General features: G+C 38.3%; 1 protein-coding gene across 10 annotated transcripts in view; it reads left to right on the top strand.

Annotated features, from left to right (window-relative positions):
* FAM13A (family with sequence similarity 13 member A) overlaps nt 1–16003 on the top strand; it is a 251670-nt gene that overhangs the window by 210557 nt on the left and 25110 nt on the right. For 9 of the 10 annotated variants that reach the window (XR_005649223.1, XM_039845693.1, XM_039845692.1 and 6 more), the window contains 6 exons: nt 391–529; nt 1265–1346; nt 2167–2387; nt 3048–3131; nt 9852–9947; nt 11417–11500. Coding sequence is in view for 9 of the 10 variants with exons in the window: in XM_039845693.1 (XP_039701627.1) it covers nt 391–529; nt 1265–1346; nt 2167–2387; nt 3048–3131; nt 9852–9947; nt 11417–11500 (706 nt within the window). In the remaining variant the exon portion in view is untranslated. The remainder of the gene's footprint in view (nt 1–390; nt 530–1264; nt 1347–2166; nt 2388–3047; nt 3132–9851; nt 9948–11416; nt 11501–16003) is intronic. The other variant, XM_039845694.1, reaches the window with a different exon arrangement.

Genomic DNA, 16003 nt, shown 5'->3' with positions numbered 1-16003 from the left:
TGTGAAGGAACGTGTTTGAAATTCTCCCTCTTAGGACACTGGCTCCATCACAGTATTTCAGTTGAACTGTGGCCCAACTTCAGTATCACATATCGAATTTCCATTAGTACCTCCTTTCCAAAACTCTCTCAAATTTAACTTTGAGGTCTGCAGCAGATATTTTAGTCCTAACTTTGCCAATTATAAACGAGCTAGAGAAGATTAGACCCATTTAGTGGATGGGACATAGAGCTCGAAGTCACAAAATGAATTAGTAGTCAAATTTCTTTCATTAGTGAGGATGGAGACAGTTTGCACCCTCCCCCTCCATGCCGCGTGCTCACCCCCCAGCCCTCCCCAGCCGGCAGTGACTGACTGCCGGGGAAGCTGACCCATGTACACCCCTCACAGGCGGCGGAGCTCCTCTCTGGGGTCCTACGATGACGAGCGCGAGGACCTGACACCCGCCCAGCTCACACGAAGGATTCAGAGCCTTAAAAAGAAGATCCGAAAATTTGAAGACAGATTTGAAGAGGAGAGGAAGTATAGAGTAAGTGCGTCCTCACAGGGTTCTCTTCATCCTCTCCCCTCCCTGGACATGACATGCCAGCATATCAATAATTCAGAGAAGTGATAAAGGTTAAGGGAGAGTTCTAAGGAATCTCAAAACAAAAAGGGAACCAAAGCTGAATAGTAAACCCCGATAAACCTCGGACATCATGTATCAGCACAAGTATATTCTTACAAATAAATTGAGTGTTTTAATCTATATTTTGTAAACTTATCAGTGAGCAGAAATGGGAAAAACTGTTAAATGAAGTCTTGTTTGGCTAAAACCTCATTCAAGATTACCTTCTAAAAGTTCATTAGTATTGACCTTATTCTACTCTCAGCTCTATCCTTAGTATTTCCCATAAGAGTAGCAAAAAGGCGTTTTTCAAGGTGGTTGCAATATAAAATATCACATACCACTCTGCTTTCTATACTGTTAGCCTGACAGGTTAAACCTTACAAATAATGGAAAAGGGGCTGTGGACCTCATAGAAGCCCGTGATCATAAAAATCCAGCATTTTGCCTCTGAGGAGGTATTTAAAAGCATCAAAAAAAAGAAAAGATATAAAAAGGGATAATAGAATTACACTAAAATTTTCTCTGATTAGTCATGGTTAATTTCTTATTCCAATGGGACTCAACTTTCCTTCCATTTTAAAATAAACTGATCATCAAATGCTTCTTTTTCCTGCCCCAATTCCTAAACATTTACTTTAATTTTCCTTTTCTCAGCCCTCCCACAGTGACAAAGCAGCCAATCCAGAGGTTCTGAAATGGACAAATGACCTTGCCAAATTCCGGAAACAACTAAAAGGTAGGTAAAGTTCTAGACCGAGGGCATGCTTTCTGTAAAAGAAGCTAGGTGCAGGATCCATGTCTCACTGCATGCCAAGGGTTACTGCTAAAATATTTCAGAAAGACAAGTTTCTTGAAGCTGCTTCTCAGAATTCAGGGGACACCTTTTCCATGTCTTCACATGAACTCAATCATAGGGCAACTCAGGTCAGCCAAGATGCAAATTCTGCAACATTTCTTTATTTCCCTAAATCACTAATATAAGAATAATGGTTTCAGTTCAACATCCATTAATTACCTCTTTAATCCAAGGTTTTATTTGTCGTGGTGTCAGGAAAACACGGACAGACACAGAGATGGATATAAAAAGCTTTCATCCCTGCCCCTCAAAAGACTTTGCTGTCTTTTAGAAGATAGATTCATATAATCAACTTAATAGAATACAAAGTAAAACTAATTCCAAAGTGAATTAAAAAAAAAAAAAGTCAGCCAGTAGTTGAGTGCTAGATCGATAAATATCTTTAAATACTAAGGGAATAAGTATAAGAAGAACAGAGAACAGCAAACAGGTAGCTGTGGCTAAAGCATGGATGTTAAATAAAATATCTAGAGCTTTCTCAGGAATTAGAGTTGGGTAACTGTCCAGATAATCCAGGAAGACATTATCATTTTCTTCAGTTTTATGTAGTAACCCAGAGATTTCAACTAATATTATAATTAGATACTTTCTTTAAAAAAAAAAAAGACGAGCTAAGCAGTTATTAACACCACAGAAAAACAATTTGGGTTCAGCAGACATCAATTCTCAGATATCCCTTCCCCCAAATCTTTTCTACTAGAGTCAAAATTAAAGATATCTGAAGAGGACCTAACCCCCAGGATGCGGCAGCGAAGCAACACACTCCCCAAGAGTTTCGGTTCCCAGCTTGAGAAGGAAGATGAGAAGAAGCAAGAGCTGGTAGATAAAACAATAAAGCCTAGCGTTGAAGCCACACTGGAATCGATCCAGAAGAAGCTCCAGGAGAAGCGGGTGGAAACCAGCCGTCCTGAGGACATTAAGGTATGGTGATTCTGTGAGGGCCCCAAGCTAACAGCATGCTAATCCTGAACCATTCCAGTCAACATGGAAGAAACATAGGGCATGTCACATGGATCTCAGTGGAAGAGTGATAATGACACTTTTTTAAACCTCCCACACCCTCATCTTCCATACTCTTAGATGTCTAGGGAAGCAGATGAAACAACTTCAGAATGTTTTAACTGTAGGTACTTTGATTTTTTACTACAAATCGAAAGCAGAAAACTCTGTTGTACAGATTGCAGAATAAATTTGTTTAGTTTAATACATGGTTTGGTGACTCTGTGAGGTGGAGGGATTATAGACAAACCTTTGGGACCGTATAACCTTAACTGCAGTCATTGCTTGGGCCATTGAGCTAAGCCCAATGTGCCTCACACAGCCTTGCTTAACTTAGTGTTTAGCACACCTTTGCTGCCTCAGGGATGATACTGGTAGCTGATGATGATTCTGCTGTGTATCCATATTTCTAGCAAGAGGTCAGGAATAATTGATCCTAAGTGAGCTTTGGATAGAGTTAGGAGGAACTGTTTTATGAGGATTCTTTTTAACCTTACTTTAGGAAACTTGTTCAACTAAAAGAAGTTGGAATGTTCACAAATGTTTCCCCCTTTTCATTTCTCTGTCTTCGTGTTTATACAGGATATGACCAAAGACCAGATTGCTAATGAGAAAGTGGCTCTGCAGAAAGCTCTGTTATATTATGAAAGCATCCATGGACGGCCGGTATGTGAATGTACTGAATTTTCTTTCTGATCGGGTTAAATTATGTGGCTTTAGGAATGGATCTTCAGTGTTCATTATTTTGCAAATGAGGTAGGGTCTCTATGTTTAGAAGATTACTGTATTTTTCACCAGAACTAAGCTTTCCAAAGGCTAAACCTAATAGATGCTAAATTCAATTGAGTTTCAAAGAAAAATTAGTTTGCAACTAAAATTTAGTCACTAGTGTCCTGCTTCAAGGGGGAAATGGTAGAGGCAGGGTATAAATTGGTACAGAGACCCCAGAGGGAGGAGACTCCTCTGTGCCTGGTCTGCCCTCATAAGCTGCTTCTGGCTCTAGGCATTATCTATAAAATGAAGGTGCTTAAGTTCAGTCTCTCGGCAATGCAGTTGCAGCCAGTGTTTGTCTGTAGAGAAGTTCCAGCTGCCATCCAGACCCTAAAGTGTGAGGAATCCAAAATGTGGCTTTCCCTTTTTATAACAAGGAGCATTTGAGGCAATTTGTTAGTGAGTGTTTATTAAGTGTTTGTTCCTAGTCTGGTGGAAGACGGTAACATGATAGGAACTTGTAATTAGATATCCTTGTCAATTACTCTTAGTAACCTGTTCAGAAGGTGGTCAAGAACCCAATAAAACAAACTCTTAAGAGCAGATATAAAGAAGTGTGAAATTTATGTTCACAGTATGATTTATATAGCCAAAAAGCATGGGTCTCTTTTCCAGTCTCAGCCATAGCTATATAATTGAGATAATCTTTTCATCTAAAATAGGTTCCTTTAAATAAAGAAGCTTCCAGAATAAAGCACTAGACTCGAAGGTCCATGTGGGCAGGGATTCTGGGTTTTGTGAACCTAATCCTTAACAAGTGCAAGTCTCAACATGGAGTATGCCCAGTAAACTATCTGTAGAATGCATCTTCCATGGTATTTGGTTCTGAATTACCAGGTTTAAGTTGAAAAAAGAAGAAGCTGGGGATGATGATGATTGATTTTGCTAGCCTGTCCCTACAGTGGAAAAATACTGGCTCTTTGGGATAATGGTCATGTTTCAAGCCAAGTTTTTTTTTTTTTTTTTTTTTTTTTTTTCCCCCAAGCCAAGTTTTGTTTTGGATTTTTTAAAGGCATTGAACCAAATAGTAAATGCACTGGCACTCATATGTGTTGTGCAACTTTGTCTTTCCCTAATGGTGTATTCCAAACTTGTAGAGTTGGAATTTAACTTCTTTTTACAGAGAGAAACCTGTCTCCCCACGGAAGACTCAGAGCCTTTAAGGGTTTACTCTAGGCCACCAGACAGTCCTAGGTGAGGGAGGTGGGTCTTATGTGTTTTCCTTCTTTTCATTGTATGGATTCATGTCGGTGACATTGATAGATGCCTTTAAAGACTTCCTTCCCTAAGGCCCCAAGATCTCTCAGCTGCATTCTAGTCTTAACCTGAACTACCAGTTCAGGGGGTTGTGGGCCTTGGTATGTTGCTCTGAATTGACAAATTCTCTCATTCTCCCTGGACTATGGCAACCTGGATTCAGAACCAACCCTACTGAGACTAGCTCTGTAACTTGGCTGCTTAAGTAAAGTCTCAGAGCCTCAGGGCTTTGTCTGTGTAATAGTTGTCTGTTATAGGTTTTCAGGGAGACTAAATTACATTACCGATACACATACATTTACCTTTAGACTGTCTGGCACTGAGAAAGTGGGGCATAGTGGCTTTGGTGGGGGAGTAGGGAATTGCGCCATAAATGATCATTTTCATTTCTGTTAGAATTATATGTTCTGCTCTCTGGGGCCTACTTCTTATTAAATGATCGAATCGGGGAAGAATGTATATTTTTAGCATTCTTAAATTTTGGAATATGAAATATTAGTTCTTGGTCCTGACTTATGATTCCCCTTTCATCATTCTTTCCAATGAAAGAAGAACACCTTTTGGGGTCAATTTCTGGCACATCATGGGGCAGGGAACAAATGCTGTGGGAAATTTGAGTGTCATTTATTTCTGGTCCCAATTCAGAATCTCAGAATCTAAAACATGATACTCTAACTTCCTCAGGAAAAGCAGAGTCCATTTGATATCTGGCCAGTCTGAAAATCAAAGAGTGAACATTTCATTGTCAGATCTGTGGTGTTGCCATGGACCCTGAACTGTAAATATCATTTAGGCAACACTCTTCTTAAAAGAAAAATATGTGTACTTCCAGAGCTAAACTATCATTCTAGACTCCAGGTTTTTTTAGAAAAGCTGGTGCTCAGCGCTCGTGGGTTTTTGCTGAGTTTACGGATTCTGATTTAAAAAGATACTAACTGTCCAAATCACAGACCAAAACAATTATCTGCCACATCTGTACATATTTTACAAAGGCTGTTTGCTTTAACAGGGCACTCTACATACCGACTGACACATATGAAAAACAAAAACACACTCATTTACACACTGGCACATAGTCTCTACTAATTATTATGACCCTGTCTAGTCCTGAATTTTGTCATCTAAAAAACAAAGCTCTTGCAACTCTAATATTCCATAGTTCTAATTTTATCTTTATCTTTGTAGTAAAAGCATCAGTCATTTTATCTTTCACCTTTGTGGCACTGTCTAGATGAGGGCTACCAAACTGATGTTTTCTTAGGGAAGTTTTATTTGAGGCTAAGACAAAACCCATCACAAAAGATAAAGCAAGCAAATGCATGTATCTCCTCAGGCCTTCATGATTTCTGCCCAAGGCTTGCAACTGTTTAAATATGGATAATTATTAGCTGGTGTTTCCTTCGTTCCTTGAAATATTATCTGAGACTTACAGAGCAACCAAGTAGGGTAGTAAGAGGTCAGTAGATGAAGATTTATTTTAATCAAAAGCAAAGATATAGTGGAAGGTGCTGCCTTCGCCCATTAGATCTCCATATCTAGATTTTTATACTGTCTTGATTTGTGTGCAAAAATACATCTTAGTAATAACTCTACTTCCACACATTGGAAAGCCATTCAGAGCTACCACTTCAATGAAAACTCTAGGTTTGCGGCAAAGGGAGTGAAAATATGTTCAAAAGACAATATACTTCATGCTTGGTCTATAGTCATTCCCAAGCAATTATGGATCATAAAGATTTTCTCATATGAATTCTGCAGTTTACCTATCAGGAAACCAAGGCTCAGAGAGCTTTGCTGACTCTATCAAAAGGTCTATTCTTGGTTAGTAGCAGAATCCCTGAGAGCTGATGACTCAAGAGTAACAGTGGCAACTTCCAGTTTCCCGTGGTCCACTTAATATCAGTCAACCCTTTTCTGACAGTTCAACCAGCCTCCGCTTTGTTTATATAATTATTGGTTAGCTTTTGGCTCTACTCACAAACCCAGCACTGACAATTGCATGTGACATGTATTTATGATGGGGGAAGCTGTATTAACTTTTAGTATCCCCAAGCCTTTGGCTTCAGATATATATCATGAAAATAGTTCTGTATAATTCAAATAGTATTAATTTTTCCCCCACCTCAGACTTAAAGATCTTTGATATTTTTGGTGTTTAGATACTTCTATCAAATGCCAGTGTTTTTGATGGAGTTATGATGAGTTCGAACACTCCATAGTCAAAAACTGGATTTTATCAGATCATTTACAGGTGATTAGATCCTGAGGGTCATTAATTTAATGAGCAGTTCATAGAAAATCTAAATATCAGTGTCATAAGCCAGAGAATAAAGCCAGTGATCCTCTTCATTTACTCCAACTAGAAAATTTGGTTTTTGAACAAAGAATTAGAAAGGAAATTGGTTTCTGTCAAATTTGCCACATCTGGCTGATTTTACCAGCTAAGTCTTCTGTAAGCCAAAGATGTTTCTGCCAAGCAGCCAATAATAGGATGTTAGTCCACAATGGGGAAATGTTGACTCCTTCTTATATTTTTTATTTTTAGTATGTCTTTTGGTCACTAAACCATCTATTGTTTATCTTGCACATTATATTGCACTGCATGTCATGTGTTGACAATTAAGATGTGCCTTAACCTCATCTGCAATACATTTCATGGATACATCTTATACTGAAAAAATTATTCACTGTGTTCCAGTCCTAAATTTCGTCATCTTACATGTGAAATTGTACTAGTCACTCTATTTCTGTTTCTCAGACTTATTTATGGCTGCTGCTTAACTTTGGTTGAAAGATAACATAAATACAGAAAAGGGCCCAGATTATAAATATATGTTGAATTTTCATGAAGTAAACAAATCCTGGTAAGGAATAAATTTCTCACCAGCATCCAGATTAAGAAACAAAATGTTGTCACACACCCGCCTCATGTCACTTTCCTGTCAATACCATGACCTCTCACCCAACCAAGGAAAAACATTATCTCGACTTCTAGCACTGTAGATTCGATTCACTTATTTTTTAATTTTATGAAAGTAGAATCTTACAGTATGTGTTCTTTGGTGTCTGGCTTATTTTACTCGGCTTTGTTTTTGTGAGATTAATTCAAGATGTTGCATATAGCTGTGGCCCATTTATTCACATTGTTGTATGCTATACAGTTTGGGGAACATACCTTATCCATTCTACTGTTGTTGGGCATATGGATGATTTCCAGTTTGGGGCTGCTATAAATAGTGCTGCTATGGACATTTTTATATGCATGTGTCTTTTGGTGAACTTAATGGCCATATTCGTTTAGTTTATATTTAGAGTGGAACTGGGTCATATGTGCAGCTTTAGTATACACTGCCAAATAGTTTTCCAGAGTGTTCACCCTTTCCAGCAGTGAAAGAGTTCCAGTTGTCCAGCATTCCCACTGACGCTTGCCGCTGTCTGTCTTTTCATTTTAGCCATTGTGGTTGGTATACCATAGTAACACCTGTGGGTCCATCCTCAGGGGTTTTTTGTATATAATTTCTGAGTTCCCTTCCACTTTTCATAGGCATTTTTTAAAATAAAGTACCAATTTTAAACTTCCCTTAATACTATAGATAGTAGAAGCAGGAAAATGCCATCCACCATTTAATATTATGATATCAGGAAAATATAGAAATAAAAGATGATTATTGTTGCTAATGATAGAAAATAAATCCACAAAATGTTTTTGCATTATGACAGGATTCTATCTTTGTTTTTGAAGTTTACTGAAAGTTCACTTATTGTTGATCACTTTGAGAAAGGCAAATATAAAAGGCAGCAAAGGATAATTCATTTACGCACAATCCAGAGTTGTCTTCAAAGTTGAAGGCTCAAAAGGTCCATAAAAGAAATGGTCAAAGCTAATACTACTTGCCCTTCCTTGCTTTTGTAGCTCTTGCCTCATGTGGAAATAAAATGAAGAAGGCAAACAACTATCTTGAAACAAGGATACTTCATCTCATTCACCATTTAAGTAAACAAGAGAAATGCATGTATACCTATGAATTAGCATACCTATTTATGTTTGAAATATTTATTCACTCATTTCTCAGATACTTATAGAATATTTCCATTATGTCAGGCCCTGAAATAGTTGCCAGGGATACAAAAACACAAACTCCTGTTCTCAAGGGGCGTATAGTCTAAAGAGGAGATAGATATGTCAACAAATAGTTACTATAGAGTATAAAATGTATCATCCATTGGGACTGCTATGACAGAACACCATAGAACTCAGTGGCTTTTACACAACAGAAATTTATTCCTCACAGTTCTGGAGGCTGGGAAATCCAAGATCAAAATGCCAGCATATTCAATGTCTGGTAAGGGCCTCCTTCCTGTTTTGTAGACAGCTGTCTTTTTGTTGTCCTCACATGGCAGAAGTGGTTTCTTTTATAAGGGTACTAATCCTATTCATGAGGGCCCCACCTCCCAAAGACTCCACCTCCAAATGCCATCACATTGGAAATTAAGTTTCGACATGTGGATTTTGTGGGGCAGATACAAAACATTCGGTCTATAGCAAAGTATATGTGAAAATACACAGGTTGCAGTAGGTGACACAAAGGAGAGAGAGTAAGTCTTCCAGATAGATTTTAGAAGAAGGCTGCACAGGGGAGGTGGCTGTTGATCTGGAATTTGCCAAACCAGGGCCAACGGGGGGTAGAGGGAACTAAACCAGGAAGTATGAGACAACTTCTTCTATCTCTGGAGCTTGAGGTATGCTGGGGAGAAGGAGAAACAGCAGATGATAAAGGGCTTCAAATACTATATTAAATACTATACCAGAGATTTGGGCTTGATTTTTCCCCATAGCCTAGAGAGTCAGTCCTTTAAACATTTTGAGGGCTGTGCCAAATTTTAGGGATACAAAAATGAATCCATGTATTCTATTGGCAGGTGTTCCCTTGAACACCCACTGTTTGCCAGAATCTTGTCCTTAAAAGCAAAACAATTTTATGGGGGAGAAAGACACGTAAAAAAATTGATTACAGAACTGCATAAGTATTATAAAAGAAATGTGTGCTTTCTTCTTCCCTGGACCTAGAAAATAGTAAATTGTCTAGGAACTCTGAAACTCAAGGAGTTTTAAACAGGGAAATGATAATGATCATAGTTTTGATTTAGGAAAAGCAATACTGCTAGTGATCTGAAGCTAAAGCAGATATTTTAAACATTCATCAACTAAATAATGTTATCAGTTTAAATAAACTTTGGGAGACTGAGAAGACTTCAGTTGAATCATCAGTGCTTTCTCTAGGCCCAGCACATGCTGGGGCAGCTGGAAGCCTGACCACCTGGAGCAGGCTTCTCAACTCTCTTGTCCTTGCTTTTCAGGTAACCAAGAATGAACGTCAAGTTATGAAGCCACTTTATGACAGATACCGGCTGGTCAAACAGATCCTGTCCCGAGCCAACACCATACCCATCATCGTGAGTTCACCACCTCTCTGTTGATTACCTAGTTGAATGAGCCCTAGCTATGTTAATAGGACCCTGACCTGCTTTCTCATTAAAGAATCGCCTTTAATAGTTGAACCTGCCATTAATATCTATGGCCCCTAAGCTTGAAGAGTGAAGAATTTATCAAAGACTGAGGCTACATTTGTCAAAAGTGAGCATATCTGAACGTGATAGAATTATTTTTTCTTTTGGGAGTCACGCTTTGGCCATATTTATCCATCTGACATGTGCTGGGCCAACTCCCTTATTCTTTCCTCAGAGACAGAGCACCAAGGGGCAGGGCTGTGCTTTCTCCAGGCTTCTCCACACCAAAGAGTGCCTCTCTGGTCCCAAGGGCCCTCTGTTAATAGTCTTCTCTCTCCCTCCAAGAAGGGATAAGGCCCTCAGGAATCATATCCAGGGAGAAATTCTTGGAGGAACTCAGGAGACCAAGCCTCCTCTTTTTGGAGGATGTAGAGAAGTATAAAATGGAAGAAAAGGGAGGACGGCTAATGACTGTGAAGGTGCTCTCAGTGGCCGCCATCTTTGGACCTAGCCACTTTTGGCTTCTGAGTTCTAATTTAGTCTAGTAGTAGAGAGCAGCAACTTGCCTTCCACTGTGGGAAAGTCTTCCCGGCACTGGCCAACTTGCCCTCCCCCCTTATCCCAGTCCCGGCTTTTCCACCTCCAGCTATGAGTGTGGTGTGAATGCCCTGTCCCTCTCCGGGGGACTCTGTTGCTTCCTCAGGGACCCTGGGGCTTCCTTTGCTTGCCCTTAGGCTTTTTAGTAAGCACAGCCTTCTTCGTTGTTGTTGAAATGCGTATTCACCTTAGCTGCTGCACTTCTAGTCCTGCTTTTAAATCTCCTTGTTTATTTCTAGGCCTAAGCTGTGGTCTTTATATGTCTTTTAATGGTGTACTTGTTCATATGAATGAGAGATGGTCCAGAGACCTCAGGCAGTGTGTTTGAAGAAAGCTATTTTTCTAGAAATTTTCTGCAGAATAATTACTAAACTAACCAGTAAAAGAATTAAATCTCAGGACTGGTTTTCATTCCTCAGTTAGGAACCTTTAGTGTCCTTAAATAGGAGAGTGGACATCAGGGAAGTCAGGTAGCCTTTGTATCACTCGGTGAGCGTACGTTATTAGAGTCGAAGCTTCTCACAGTTCAGGTGTTCTTGGAGTTACTGTCATTGGGGATCAGGTGCTTTCCCCTCAGGTTTTTCCCACGTGTTCCAAGCTCCTTGGTTTGTGTATGGGGGCTCAGAAGTGAAACAGCACTTGGAAAAGAACTTTAGTAGTTCCTGGTTTTCCTGGGAGTTTTTGTTGGGGAGGAATTCGAGTGTATCGTTAAAAGGCAGTAATAAAGTACTGATGAGGCAGATGAGGCAGAAGAGGCAGAGAGTTGGCGGGAAAGGGGAAGGTGCGCAATGTAACCTACTTGTTAACGCCTGTCGCAGGGTTCCCCCTCCAGCAAGCGGAGAAGCCCTTTGCTGCAGCCAATTATCGAGGGTGAAACGGCTTCCTTCTTCAAGGACATAAAGGTGACCACTTGCTAATCTGCCTCAGTCCCCTCCCTGCCTCTTGTGAATGGAGGGGCTTGTGATTAGGCCCTTTGGTGGTGGCTTCCTGTAGTGTCCCCAAAAATCTGCACACAACCACCTTTGAACAGTCCTTTTTTTATTTATGTTATAGACGTGCTTAGTTTCCTTAGTTTCATTTCATTCCTCCAGGTTTTTGTTGTTGTTGTTGTTGTTTTTACTCTTTGTTTTCATGGGTGATTCTTTTGTTTTCACAATGTTTTTAGTTGGGGGGCGGCTTTTTGCCTATTTGGAGGATGGATTTATATTTCAAAATTTTGTTAAATTAGCTCACTGGGTAACTCTTTTTCTAAAAAAAAAATCTCATTTACTGAGTTTATAGAAAAAATAAAATTAACAAGGGCAATATGTGTGTGTGTGTGTGTGTATGTGTGTGTGTGTGTGTGTGTATCACACAATAAAAAATTACCGTTTTATAGACAAATGTCTTAGTTGTCTTTGACAGATTTGCCAGTACAGTTTCACCCACTCTTCCTCTTGCCTTTCGCCTGGCGGATTTAGTCCTCAGTGACAACTTTTTCTGGATTGGGAGGTATAATCTGTGCCCATAGATCCATGTGTCTCTGTATGGACCTAAATGGTCTGGACTAGGATCAACCTCTTTCATGTTGTTGTTTCTAGATAACTAAACACACTGGACAACCTCATACAGGGCTCTAGAGATGAAAAGTCAATGTCATTATTTTTAAATCAGTGATTGTCTTTTAGTAGTTTTTTTAAGTCCGAAGGGAGAGTAAAACCCAAAGCAGAAGTGAGTTTTAAGAGTTTCACTTGTCATATTTCTGTGACAATTCCAAGCCTGGGATGGTCTTTTATTTGCTGGAGTTAGGAAAGATTATTTCAGAATATGGAGGCCTCATTCCCACAGAGGGACGCCAGTTGAGAAACGCCCCATTTCCTCGCCTAATTCTAATTATAACTGAGGTAAGGTGTCAGAAGTTATACAGTCTTCTTTTATTTACTCTATGCCTTTTCTTACTTCTTAGGGGTCTTAAATACTTCAGATACCTAACTTTAAGGTATTAGGCAATGATTGTGCTTACTATTCATATTATTGTAAATAGAATTTGTTTTATGAAAAGCTCTAAATGTGAAATTTAGGTGAATGTGCTATATTGTGTCTTACAAATTAGAGCTATTTTCTTACATTAAGACAATTGAAGAAGATATATTTTGTCAAGCTGGTAATTTCACACAAAAATTAAATCACTGTAATTAAACAAAGATGGGCAATTGTATGTATGAAAATTGATATATTTCTCTTAGAATCATATGATAGAACTGTTACTAGATGAAAATGTGTTCTTTAGCACATCTAAAATATGACACAATAATTGTCGTATTAAACAAATGGAAGATATACTAATGATGCTCTTTTTAAAAAGAGGACATTCTTCTAAATCTTATCCTTTAGCTCAGTTTTCTTTTTCACAAGTGTATTTTGGCCATGGCTCTTTTTCTAGCTCACATGATGGTCAAAATTTCAGATAATTTTGCAATGATTACATTGCTTTTGTAAATAGTGCTATCTTTTAGTTCATTTTGTTCCAATTGGCCAGGCTTATTAGCATGTATTTGGATTGTACTAATTCTTGGCAATTCTGCTACAATTAAAATTTGGCATGTGTGCAGATAAGAAGATTGTATCTAAGTTGTTTTTTAAAAACTGTCCCTGGTTTTAAATGTTTATAGGAGGAAAACAGCTGTGTATGAAATAGAGCCAGCTCAAATTCTGAGGCCCTAAATCTTCCAGCCAAAAAATCCTAGAGGTCATCATTTCTCCCATCCAACATAAATATTTCCTCTGAAACTTCTCTGACAGAATAGAGACACTGTCTCTAAGAAGTGATTCCATCTTCAAGCTTGATAAGTTTATAGCAACAGGGAGAGTAAGGTCACTCATTACTGTAGTAAACATCAATAATAACTAAAAACATTGTTTTGTAAGTATCATTTTTAAAATTATAAAATATGACAATTATATAATATGTAATTTAGATGTATAAATATGTTTGATAACTATAAAATATCACAATGAATAATTAAAATTTATAATATTCATAATTATTATTAATATATTACTTTCTACTTAATAGGCTTAGCTTTGCCCTCTGGAACAGCATAGAGCTTCTTCCATGAGCACTTCATATATTTAGTTGCCTGCCTACACATTCCCACCCACATCCTGTGAAAATTTTTTCTGCACGCTCCTCTTACTATTGCTCATGTGATATGGATTCCAGACCTTTCAGCAGTCCAGTGACTCTGCCTATATACACACCAATTTATCTTTCTTAAAAACTGAAACCCGGAACTATACACTATTCTAGATATGGTTTAACCAGCAAGAGAGTGGATCAAGGACTAGTCCTGACCTCGATCTGGTTTACTAAAGCCCTTTAGTTCTACAGCTCTGTGACTACATGACTGTCAATGTATTGTGAGGTCATTTTTGTCTTCCTATAACAGGATGTCTCAGCTTCAGCACTGTAGACATTTTGGGCTGGACAACTCTTTGTTGTATGGGGCTGGCCTCCACTCATTAGATGCCACATGTGCACTATAACCACCCCCTCCACGGTTGTGACAAACAAAAATGTCTCCAGACATTTCCAGAGGTCCCCTAAGGGACAAAATCACCCCCAGTTTGAGAACCATTGCTTGTTACCCTGTCTGGTTGGTTTATGCAATCCCCAGCTTCCTTTTCTATGGATTGCTTATTGTGTATCAAGCTTTTTATTTTCCTAATCTAATTATAGAAACTTGAATTTTTTCAGTTAATTTTTTTCATACATCTGTTCCAGCCTCATGAAATATATTAAATCTAGATTTCGTATTGCAGCATACCAGAGATCCCTATCCACTTTGTATTACCTACGTGTTTTTTGAATACGCCGTTTACGTCTTTATCCAAGTGATTGATCAATATAGAGTAAGATAGAGTCAGGTAAAGAGCCTGCTTTAATAGACTTTTCTCCAGATTCATGTCACCATCGCTCTGCACAGATTTTCACAAGCAGCTTTCCTTTGGTAGATCAGCTCACCTCATTCTTTATTGAAATCCAGTTGTTATGCCAATTTTATCGAACAAGGGAAAATAGTTTTCATGACTTGTTTTTAGGAGCCAATGCTAGTCACCGTGGATCGTTACTATTATTTTTTTAATCAATTGCTCATACATTATGTATTGATTCCTTCTAGAATCTACCCAATATTTACAACAACCTGGTAGTCTTATAATTTGAAGATCTATTTGGCTATTTCTCTTTTTCCTTACGATTGTCATAGCTTACCTAGAATAGTTTTGTTTAGCTTCATCGTTAAAAACGTACAAGACACATTCTCACATGTTTAAGTTCTCCCAGGCCCCTGGGATATAATTCATAAGGCCAAGACGCCTAACTTTATTTCTTATGTGTCTTAGGTTTTAAAACTCTCTTAATAGTTTGTATTTCTCTTTTAAAATTGAATTACTAGGCTGTTTAACAGACATTTATTGAGCACCTTCTATATGCAGGCACTGGCCAGGCTTTGCAGACAGCAGTGTTCAGACAGGTCCACATCCCTACCTCTGTAGAGTTTATGGTCAGGTGGTTCCACCTAGTCTTCTTCATGCAGGGGAAGTGGGTGGGGAGCAGCAGACTGAGTGTCACTGCCTGTGTGCCAAGTGTTCCTTATGAAGACTACATAGGTGGGAATCATTACTTCCTTTTACAAATGAGAAATTTTTAAATTGTTAATTTAAAAATCACTTTTACTCTATTAATTTAAAAATGTTTTAATAATATAAATTTTAAAAAAATTAATAATGAGGCATTTACTTCCATGGACCAAGCAAAGAAATTGAAGATCAGAAGTCACCCCAGAGAGAATCTGGAAAAGCCACCTAGTTTTCGCCAGTGTTATCTTCGTAACAACTTTGTTGTAGTTATAAAATAGTCCTTTTTTGTTGTTTTGTCTGTTTATTTACGTTATTTCTCTTCAGAGACACCATTATAAGTATACCAAACTCTATGTAAGAAAATCCACCACAGGCAGTGTACATACTTTTACTTTGACCACCAGTGGTAACTACGGCTGCCTCCTGAGATTAATCTGCTGCAGTGGCACTGAAGCCACTTGGTTTAACTAGAACAATTGATGTTGTGCTTCCCGTTGTTCATGTAGCTGTACTCCTAACCAATTTTTTCATTTTTCAAGATATTAGAATATTCTCTCCTGGTCTGATTGTATATTTTGGTGGTAAATTACTTTTAAAATCTCTCTTTCAGACTCTGATATTATTTCTTCCTTAGACTTACATAGCTTTGAAATTGGCACTAAGAATTACTAATTTGACTTCATTGTTCTTCTAACTGCACTATCATCGAGGTAGAGAATATAATACTTTTCTTAGAATCTTGGATGCTGAGAAATACAGACATATCCTTGGAAGTTCCTTGAGAA

Source organism: Pteropus medius, unplaced genomic scaffold, assembly GCF_902729225.1.
Source record: "Pteropus medius unplaced genomic scaffold, Ma_sr-lr_union100, whole genome shotgun sequence".
In the NCBI taxonomy this organism is placed as follows: Eukaryota; Metazoa; Chordata; class Mammalia; order Chiroptera; family Pteropodidae; genus Pteropus; species Pteropus medius.
Note: the sequence above shows the minus strand (reverse complement) of the source record. Positions and strands in the feature narration are given on the sequence as shown.